At 54.5% G+C, this 10896-nt stretch overlaps 1 protein-coding gene across 1 annotated transcript in view; it reads right to left on the reverse strand.

The window, feature by feature from the left end:
* Positions 1-8831, reverse strand: part of ALPK3 (alpha kinase 3) — a 33282-nt gene extending 24451 nt beyond the window's left edge. Inside the window, exon 1 of the mRNA XM_044450499.1 lies at positions 5776-8831. Coding sequence (XP_044306434.1) covers positions 5776-5791 — 16 coding nt within the window. The 5' untranslated portion in view covers positions 5792-8831. The remainder of the gene's footprint in view (positions 1-5775) is intronic.
* Between the last annotated feature and the right edge of the window lie 2065 nt (positions 8832-10896).

Here is a 10896-nt window from a genome sequence, read left to right on the forward strand (position 1 = left end):
CCCAGCCAATGAGTGACGGCTGGGGGAAAGGGGGAAGCGCAGGAACAGGGGGTATGGCCCTCTGGGGAACCTGGGCTGGAACCCCAAGGAGGCAGAGAAGCTCTGCCCCCCAACCCAAAACCATTCCAACCTGTCCTTGGCTTTCCAAGGTGCATACCAGAGACATGTTCCAAACCCCTCTCGTTTCTCTGCTCCCAGCCACGCACTTTATAGCAAGACACAAATGCATCCGCTCGTCATTCCTTCCTTCTCTTTGGTTTGCTTCAGGATCCCAGAATCAGGATCCCTTTGCAGGGCAGCGTTCAGAGGTCACCCAGGCCCAAGAGAGCTGAGCCTCGGTTTTCCGGCAGAGAAGGGCTTGGGCTGAAGCCACGGAGACCAACGGGGACTCTGCCTGGCTCTGCCCAGAGGGCCTCCCCTCCTCCCCGTTTCTAGCCCAGCCACTCGCAAGAGCTTCATCTTCGGCCTTTCCGAGAGGCCGCAGCCAAGGTCACCTCCAGGGCTGCTCTTCTCCCCTTCCCTGCTCAGATCTTTGCACTTGGGCGCAGTTCAAAACCTTACTCAGCTCCCAAGCACCCATCACCTTGCTGCAGCTGCCAACACCTGGCCTCGCCCCCCCGCCCCGCAGCCTGCCCAACTCTCCTCTCAGCAATGCTCATGGCTGAACTACAGGCGACGCTAAATATGCTTTTATAGTTATTCATTTCTCACATTTCTATACTGTGCAATTGCCAAAGCCGCCTGGCCAGTCCACAACAATTCAGGTCACGATATGCTCAGGTACGACCGTTGAAAAGCTGAAAACTACATTATGAAATAAAAACGGAAAGCCAAACTGAATCCGGCAGCAGGGTAAAGATTTAAAATACAGTATCAGATTTAAATCAACAGAAAGACTCTGATGCCTGGGGAAATAAGGGGATCTTCCTCTGAGGGCGAAGGGACCACAACGCAAGCCCTGGGCAAGTTTCTCCAGGGGGCTCACTCTGGAACCTGGGGCAACACCAAAAAGGCCCTGCTCTTTGTGGCCACCGATGTACAACGCAGTGACAAGCCCTCCGCCTGAGAGCACATGGTGCCCAATCCAGGCAGAGAACACCGGGCATGTACGGGAGGTTTAAGCTTCCTACCTGGTCTTTACCCACCCTCCAGAATCAGCCCCAGAGGGCTAAAAAATGAATAACATCCTTTCTCTTTTTCTAAAAAGGCCCTGCTCACGCCTGTGTGCGCCTCTCTTGGTCTCCATTTGCTTCTGGGAGCCTGGCAGAGGGTGCAAGTCTCCAGAAGGGTTCCCGGTCTGCACGCCCCAATTCCAGCACGGTCTGAGGGGTGGGCCGAGGGTCGCGGGGGGGCGACGGATCCGAGCCCTCCCAGGAGTGATGCCTTTGCCAGGATCACGCAGCTGCTCTGCCTGCCACGTCCGCAGAGTCTCCCTCGTAAGGTGGCCCCATCTCTCCTGGCTGCAGCAGTGGGAGAGAGATCCAGCAAGGGTCTGTCTTTCACATCACCTTCATGCAGTTTCTGTTCCAGCCGGAACAAAACTATTCACTGGTGCTCCAATTTGCTCGTTTTCCTCTTCCCCCCTCACGCCTTTTTCGTTTTGTGTCATGACTTCTTGGACTGCAAGCCTGCAGGCAGAGACTGTCTAATGTTACTGGTCTTATGTAAGCCACTTGGACAGAACAGGCACGGTGCAGGGGAAGAGATGCTGGCTCGCCAGAAATGGGTGTTTTCCAACAGTTTTTTTTTAAAAACTGAGTCCTTCTCAGGGGAAGTTCCATGCTGGATCGTGAAAACCATCTCCCGAAAGTCCCCGGGATCTGCTAGGATATGGTGGCCGCGGGATGTGTGAAGAGGGCAGGGCAGGGCAGTGCCAGCCGGATCCCCTGCCTGCCCCTTCAGCAGCTTTTCTGGCCAAGGATCAGAGGAGTGCGTGGCCAGAGGGGCTGCAACCGGAGCTCCCCTCGCTCTCTCATGCTCCCCCCGCCCCGCCATCGCACGGAGCAGAGCTGGCCGAGAACTTGGATAGCCCTCTCCCTCCCGGTGTCCACTTACACTTCTCGACACATTGCCATGAGTCACAGGTGCTGCTGGGGCAGATGGGAGTGGCCAGAACGAAGGACTCGCGCACACACACACTGCCCGGGAAATCCCCACGCGTCCACTGTGCGTGCGTGCAGATGTGTTTTGCGTCCTTGTGTTCGGAGTTTTTGTAAAGCGGCATTTCTGCCATCGTGGCTGCAGAGAACAGCCCGAAAACAGGCAGGTTTCCCATCTGCTGAGCCCTTGACTAAGCAGCATTCCCCAAGCAGGCCAGAACAGCCTCGCCCAATCCAGTGCCCTTGAGATGTGGGGGACTGCATTCCCCATCATCCCCAGCACTGGGCCTGCTGGCTGGGGTCGATTGCCACTGTGGGCCAAAGACATCAGGTGGGTGTCAGAGACGAGAAGAGAGCCAGTGTGGTGTAGTGGTTAAGAGCCTGGGACTGGGACTCAGAGGATCTGGGTTCTAGTCCCCGCTCGGCCATGCAGCCAACTGGGTGACTTTGGGCCAGTCACAGACGCTCAGCCCAACCCACCTCACAGGGTTGTTGTTGTGGGGATAAGATGGAGGAGGAGGGGTAAGCTGCCTTGAGTCCTTTGTAGGAAAAAGGCAGGATATAAATCGAAAAATAAATAAATAAGAGAAGGCTGTTCTAAAAGAAAGAACGCAGGGATGTTCACGGGATCCGCACTGATGATCATGACGTGAAAGACCAAGCTCTTCCGCAGTCCTAGCTTTCTCTGGATTAAAAATAAAATTCAGATCCTCACATCCTTTAAAAGGGAACCAAACCTGCAGATGACAAGCAGTGGCAGCCACTGCCGCTGCCACCACCCCTTCTCCGAGGCTGCACCGTCTGGACCCGTCTGCAAGTCCGAGGACAGAGCACTATCTCCAAGCGGAGGAGCTCTGGGAATATGAGGAGCAGTGCGCCCCCCCCCCCCCAGATGCAGTCTAAGGACAATAAGACCACTTGTTAAAATGTTTTTACCATTCTTGCTTTTATTCTCGCAAGCTTTATTGTTTCAGAGTGTTCTATGATGCCTGATGGGCTAACAGGCCATCAAGAAGGCGTACAAATATTTATGAGCTTTGCCTCCCAAAAGGAAGGAAATACTTTCAGTGAGAAAGGGGTGCAGAGGCCATAAATGTTTGGAATATATGGGAAAGGCGAAGCCTGCATGCAGAAGGCGCTATCTATACTTAGCTTCGGGGATCATCAAGAGCTTGAAATAACAAGCTCTTGGTCAAGGAATGGAAGCGACTGGGCTGGAGACAGACAGAGAGAAGCTCTTTGTCGCCGCGGCGGCACTCGAGGGGGTCTCACACACAGCAGGGCGCAAAAGGCGCGGTTGTGACCCCGTGCGGAAGTGTCGCATCAGGCACTTCCACAGTCCGGGGATGGTTTGCGGTACAATCAAATTATAGACAGGCGGCTGAGCTCGGTGCCAGGAGAAATAAAATCGAATAAACTGCAAAAGCATCGATTTAGGAAGGATCCAACAGGGCCCATGTGCCGGGGGAATCAACGCTCACCCAGCATCCGCAGCGCTTGCACGCACGGCACGGCAGAGGGCCGCTGATGTTGTGTAGATGCTGGTTTCTGTTGACAACGTACCAGCACTGGCTCACAGGCGCTCTCCCTGAGGCGGCTGCAGAGAATTTGCACATCCCTGAGCATAAGATTTTCAAAGCATCCAGCATATTCCTCTTTCTCTATCGAATAAGTTTTCTCCCTCTCCTGGAGATCATGCTAGAAAAGAGGATCCATGGGAGGAAAAGGACGCTGTGGGTGATGTTTGCTTGCTTGGCTTATTATATTAATATCTGCTTTTTTTCTAGCAAGGAACCCAAAGTGGCTTCTGGAGAGTTGGAGTAAAGGAGTCAGAGTCAAAAGTAAGTCTTGGTGATGCCAGAGAGTAGGGCACGGAATAACCAAGTCAAGTTGCGACAACCCAGATGCAGGCTGGGCATCAGGAGAAGCTTCCTCACTGCCAGAGCAACACGGCAGTGGGACCAGCCGCCCGGAGAGGTGCAGGGCTCTCCCACACTGGAGGCATTCGAGGCGAAAGTGGACGGCCACCTGGGTGGGATGGTGTGACTTGGTGTCCTGCACCAGCAGGGGGTGGACTTGATGGCCTTCACGGCCCCTTCCAAATCTACTCTTCTATGATTCTATGGTTCTATTCTATGGTTCCTGGAGCTGGAGTTGGAGTGGGTAAAAATGTGCCAACTCCCACTCATAATAAATTTAAATTGTAATATAAATAATATGTTAAAGGTTCCTGTTCCGCAGATGATAATTTGCTTAAGCTACTTTGATGGTGCACGTTGCCAGTGATGGAAAGCCTTGTAGGCTGAGTGCTTCAAATCGATACACAAAAGGAATCATTAGTATATTTATTTTCTATACTGATATATAAAGAAAGGAGTCAGAGTCTAAGGTACCATAAAGTGAGGAGCCAGAGTCCGATGTTTTACATAACCGGCCCCACAGCCCTGGTGGCTTACACAAACCTTCTCCTCTGCACTGCATTCCCACAACAACCTTGTGAGAGTTACAACTGACCTGACGTCCCCTAGCGAGCTTTGTGGCTGAGAGGGGCCTAGAGCCCGCTCCGGAAGGTCCAGCTCTGTCGTGCCGGCTCTCGGTGTTGCAGAGGGAGCTGAGAAAAGCGTGCTAAGAGTGCGGGAAGCCGACATCCTTTAGCCTGCAGGTCCGGCACGGAGGCATCGGTCAGCAGAGGCACTAACTGAGAACGGCACGGCAACAAGTCCTCGTGCACAGAGACCTGAGCCGCCACTGCAGCCTGCAAGCAGCACCTCAACGGGCTATTTTGTCAGGCTGGCTGGGAGACGGGCGACAGCCTGAAACCGGGGAACTTGCTGATTAGCTGTGCCTGTGTCAGAACCAGCAAACAGGCTGTAGCTGGTATTGGCAGAAATAGAGAGGACTGACACTTTCAGGGAGGCCCACCAGCCATGGTGCTGACAGGCGGCCTTCCTTCGCTTGCCCAGCTCCCCCACATAAAGCACAGAGTGTGCCGGGCTCTGGCAGCCCGCCCCCCGGGGAGATGCAGAACCCTCTCCCATCATGGCCTTCGCTCCAGGGCCAGCCCTGCCACGCAGCAGAGCGAGGCAGCTGCCTCGGGCGCAGGGGCATGTCGGGAGGCCCAGCACAGTGGCGAGATGCTGGCATGGCTTGCCACGCAGCCCTGCTCCTTCTGGTGCTGCAGCAAATGCTCTTCTGGCACCAGTGCCGAAGGCAACCAGCAGCCAGTCCCTTCTGCGTGTGAAATGGAGTTTGCATATGTGCTGGGCGGGGGGGGGTGTTATCCTGTCTTTTGCTGGCACCAGCGGTTCAGCTAGAACAGTTTAGAATCTGCACTTATTGGCCTTAGGGCCTGCCTCTTCGAAAAGCCATGATGTTATTACTTCAGTTGTGAAGTGCACCACTGACATGTCTGTCCTGTCTCCCTCCCACCCCCCGCCTTCAATTCCTTGCTTTCCTTGCTTTCCAGCAGCTTCTACATTCCCGGCATCGTAGGACAACTAAACTGGGTCCCACCACTTTGCCACCAAAGCTAGAACTCCCCGCACAGCTGACCCACGAGGCAGATGCGTCCAAATTTGGCTGTCTTCCTTTGACTCACAGCACCTGTGCACTTGTCTTGGCACCCCTGGGTTCCGTGACCACCTGAGTCCCAAAGACTCCGACGGGGACAACTTACCCGTCACAATGCACATGAATCTGGCGTCCGCGTTCTCCGACACAGCATACGATTTCAGCGTGGTTTCGAAGAGTGGTTGGGTTTCTTCAGTCAGCTGAGCAATGATCGCACAGAAGGTGCTCCTAAAAGATATGGAACTATGTTAGAACTTGGGCACTCAGGCTAAGAAAAGGGGAAGCAAGCCATCCTCCCTCTCCCCCCAGAAGGATCCGGCTCACGTGAAAAGCTGAGGGAGAGTTCATGATAAACTGCTCCTGTGAGGACTTCATGACGACTCTCATGGATTATAAGACAAATACTGGAATTATCACATGAACGGCATAACATGAACTCTTCCTTGGTATCAAAGCAGGTCAGGGAGCTGCCTACAGATACGGTCGGTGTGAGTTTGTGTGTGTGACGCTTGGTTTGATTTTGCAAAGTCCATCCCCATGGAAAGGGCCGGCCCTGGCGGAGCAAACCAGCACGACTTTCCATGACTGCTCGCATCCCGACTGCCTGTGGAACCTCATGGAAGCTGTGCGCTTGCCGAAGCCGCATCCACGCCCCGGCAGTCACACCCGCTCATGCCTGCTTTCCGTCCCTGGACCACTGGTGGCACCTCAGAGGATCACAAGAACATGCAGACGCTCCTGTCCCCAAACATCAGACCAAGCATCTCATGCAGAAGCTTCCCCAGCTGAACCTGGAGAATGTCCACATGACTGGCAAAGATCCATGGATGCACCTCAAACCGCATCTCTGGATGCGGCCTGGGACGTTTCGCTTTTCACTCTGTCCACTGAAAGGGCTTGCACAGGGCAGTCTTACCTACTGGGGTGCTGAACTGCAGGCCCGCGGGCCAAATCGGGCCTGCTGGGGTTCCCCAGAGGACAATGCCCCCTCTTCTGGCCCCACGCTTTCCCCCAGATGCCCATCGCTTTGTGGCTTCCAGGATTCGTGTGGGTTCTGTCTCTTTAAATCCTCCATTGTGGTTTGCCAGTGAAACCACTGATTTTTCTGCGTGAGCCACTGCCGACATTCAGCAGTATGGCAGGAGTCATGAAGAGCTGGTGGTGTGGAAAGTGGAAGGGGAAGAAAATTTTATTTTATACATTTTAAAGCTGCCTTTAAGGGCAAAAAATTATGAAGGGATGTATAAGCAAGCCACTTTTTAGGACCATGTGCCTTCCAAAGCAAGGTTTATTACATTAATAAGATACAAGATTAATAAGGCCAAAGTTACACTTTGGCTTAGTTCCAATAAGGATTCCAACTGGAGGATTGTTCCAAACATTGCAGCTGTTGATTTCATTTGGTTGTGATAACTAATTTTCAGAACTGGTACCCGGGATTGCTTTCCCCACATTTCCCTCCTGTTCCCCTTTTCCTGATTTGACAGGGTAATAATGAAGTAAATAACTATTAACAGCAGAGGTACTTCTGGTTTTTACCCCATCTCACTCTTTTCAGCATCACTTCTTCCTTCTTTCTAATCCTGCTATGATTACACGTCTTCAAAACAAGGGAATTGAGGCATTTTTTCTGAGAGTCTCTAAAGAGAAACCAGCACACACAAAAATGCCCAAAATCACCCCTCACACCTTGTGGCAAACCACAGCTCATACCAAGGCACGCAATACAAATATGCTCGGTGCATAAGCACAAACATGCCCAGGTCTGTTTATCCTAACTCTCTATTTGAGATTTTCTGACTGGGGATTAGGAGTGCGTTGGCCAGAAAAGACATAATTGAGTAGCAGAGTGTGGGAGCTGAAGAAAGAAGAAATCATGGTTTGTATCAAGTTGGAAAAGGAATTTGTGCAGTCACACTTGGTTTGTGAACAAGTAACCCGTTTATGACCACACCGGCAAAAATCTACAGCCCCTACAAACTCCATGCCAGCAGCTGGGAATTTGAAATGGTTTCCTAACTACAATCTTGGGTGCTAAGAGTTTGCTTTAAGTGGAAAAGATATGCCAAGGCACTCAGGGATCCAAATTCTTCACCTGATCTCAGATTCCATACGATTCAGTATGTACAGAATTGCAGATACGAACAACAGGGGCCAGCGGAGAAGCGCTTTTCGGAGGGGATCCAATGAGCGCTTCGAATGCATTCCGTTTTGCTGTGTTGCTGCCCCTTCCTTTCCTGGCCCCGAGCCAAGCCTTTCCCCCACCTCCATCGGCGTTTTCGCCTCATGAAAATAACCTTGCAGCCCGACTGCTCTGGGGCACTGCTGTGCACACACCGATTTATCTGCTGAGGAGAAGCCGGTGGAAGGGGCTCGAGCGGGACTCGGCGTCACAGGCTTGGCCCGTGTGAGAAGCAAGCCAGTGAGTCTCCACACGAACCGAACCGGGACACGGACAAGATGGCGAAAACCACTGCAGGCAGGAGAACGAGGAGGAGCAGGGCAGGAGATCAGATGCACAAGCACGCAGGCGCCACGCACATTTAACGGGTTATAGGAGTTTGTGCAAGCACGGGCGAAGTGAGCGAGACTGGACCGGGGCATGCAAGGCTGGGCAGCCCCAGGGCCTGGCTGCAGGGCTGGCGGGCCCCGGGGAAACGGAACGGGCCCTGTGCCGTGCTCACCATCTGCCAGGGAGAGCCAGGGAGCAAGCGGGAAGCGGCGCCTGCAGCTCCGTCTCACCTCCCCCACTGCCTGGGCCCCCTCCCACATCGTGGGCCTTCCCAGGAGGACCCTCGGTGCAGCCCCATCGGGCAGTAGCCACCTTGACCGTATCTCTAGGGAGCTCTGCTCTGAAACAGCTGGAGGGCACCAGCCGCGATGATGCAGCGTGGAGGGGCCAAAGTCCGTCGGTTGTGTCCTGGACTGCACGACGCTCTCTCCACCTGGGCCAAGTCCAAAGGTCCAAAGGGCAGGCAGTTGCGATGTTGCACAGCAGGTGCCTGCTGCAGCCTCTCCACGCAGCCTGAGAGGTCGGTGGCCAAACCCGGGGGCTGCACACAGAGAATCAGAAGGATGGGCTTGGGGGAAGACCCTTCCTTCCTTCCTTCCTTCCTTCCTTCCTTCCTTCCCTCCCTCCCTCCCTCCCTCCTTCCTTCCTTCCTTCCTTCCGTGTCTGCTGGAGCTTGGGGAGCAGGGGCATTCCTTGCAAAGAGGCGGGGGCAAGGCGGTGCAGGGCGACAGGCAAGCCCTCATGCACGCCTCGGAGCTGGACGTGGCACAATTCACTAGGCAGCCTCTGGCAGGGAGGAGCCCCTGCCATCGCGGCTCTCCCCCCACCACTGCCAGCAAGACGCCAGCCGCCACGAGGCAAGGCTCCGAACGCAAAGCCACGTTGCAAACGCCCGCCAGGAGCCCCCCAGCTGGACAGTGGGCACGTGGGAGAACTGGGGAAGGCGGGGAGGCAGGGAAGGGGTTAAGCATAGCACTCCACCCAGCGCATCCTCCCGCTGTAAAGAAGAGGCAGAAATTGCTGGCTGATAGTGGTTCCGGCATCTGGTCTCACTCTCAACCAGTGGCGCCCACTCGTTCCTCTGACCCCTGATAGATGGAGGCGAAGGGATGGGGCCCTGCTCTCAAAGAGTAAACCCTTCTCTATCCTTTCCCTCCCTCCTTCCACCAAAAATAACTGGAAGGAGCCCCGGCACAATGTTCCCCAGCCACTGGCCATGCTGGCTGGGAATGCTGTGAACTGCGGTCCGACACACCCGCAAGCGCTCGGCCAGCAAAGGGTCGGTCTAGCGCTGGACCCTTGTCCAGGCAGGCACGAAGCCCCTTTCCATTTCCCTTGGACCAGAGGGGCAGCCTCTAACATCCTCCTGCAGGGAACTGCCAATGTGCCTGGCAGCATCTCTTTGTCCTCCAGGTGCCGCAGGGTGCATCACACGCTGCTTTTGTTCTTTCTTTCTTTCGCTAAGGGAGGAAGGAAAGTTCTCTGACCGACACAAGCAAGCAAGAGCGTGCAAGGTCACTGCAGCCTGTCAGTGCGGTTAGTACTCCTGGATGGGCAGCCCTCGTGTGCAGGCGTCTCTCGACTGTGGCAAAGTGCAGGTAAGAGAGGACTTAATACAACACAGGATTTACCTTCCAAGGCTGGAGGGAGAGAACCGGTTGGCTGGTAAGCTAAGCAGAGACAGCAAACAAAATCATTAGGCCGTTTTAAATGGTAAAAAGATAAGCATACGAAGGCGCTTAAACAGGAGCGATTCGGATGTATTAAATACATTTGCTCACACAGATCAGAGATTCTATTAATATTATTCAGCTGCTCTCCACCGCCTGCCAGTATAAGCAGACAACGCTGCAAAAGAGAACTCAAGGCTGTGAATGAAAACAGTTGTTAACGGCAGGGTATAAAAGTCCGGGTGGCGCACGGGGCAGCATTTCGCCCAAACGTCACTTGAATCTGAAGCGCACGTTTTGCGGTGGCGCAAAGCAAGAGGCCAACAGCCGGGGACAGGGATGGAACGGCTCCTCCGAGCAAGGAGGGCTCAGCATCGGCCAGAGACGGGGCCATCCCAGGAATCGACGGCCCTTTCCTTGGCCCTGCACAAGGGGCAAGGGGGGCACTGCCAGCCTCGGCAAAGCACCCCACCCCACGGAGCCCCACCCTCGGGGAAGCTGCCAATTGCCCCTCCTCCTTTGCCTCCTCATTGTTCCCATAAGAGCACCAGAAGAGCCACGCTGGATCCAACCAAGGGCCTGTGGAAGCCCACCTTCTGCTCGCCATGAAGCCGGCGGGATGCTCCCGTGGGACGGCCACACGGAGGAAACGAGTGCTCTCCAGCCACTGGTGCACCTGCGGGCAGTGCAGAAGCAACAACCGCCCAGGGAGCCGTTTGTAGGCAAATCTTTAAATTAGATACGTAAATAAACCACCTAGCAGCCGTGCACAGCCGCCTCTCCTGGGAACGGCCCGATCCCTTTGAAGCCACTCAGATAGTGGCAGCAGACGCCATCATTTCACTGAGCACCGTGTGAAAGGGTCCTTCCCCCGACCTTTCCCGAACTTCCCAGGACTCCATTCAGTGGATGAAGTGTTCCAGTATTGCGAGACAGAGAGAGAAATGTCTCCTAGCCACTGTTTCCAGGTGACTCGCCCTTTTTGGGCCTCTGCCATGTCTTGCCTTGTTCACCTTCCTTCTAAGCCCAGCAGTGGCAGGTGAGC

This window comes from Varanus komodoensis, unplaced genomic scaffold, assembly GCF_004798865.1.
Source record: "Varanus komodoensis strain SLA01 unplaced genomic scaffold, ASM479886v1 scaffold67, whole genome shotgun sequence".
In the NCBI taxonomy this organism is placed as follows: domain Eukaryota; kingdom Metazoa; phylum Chordata; class Lepidosauria; order Squamata; family Varanidae; genus Varanus; species Varanus komodoensis.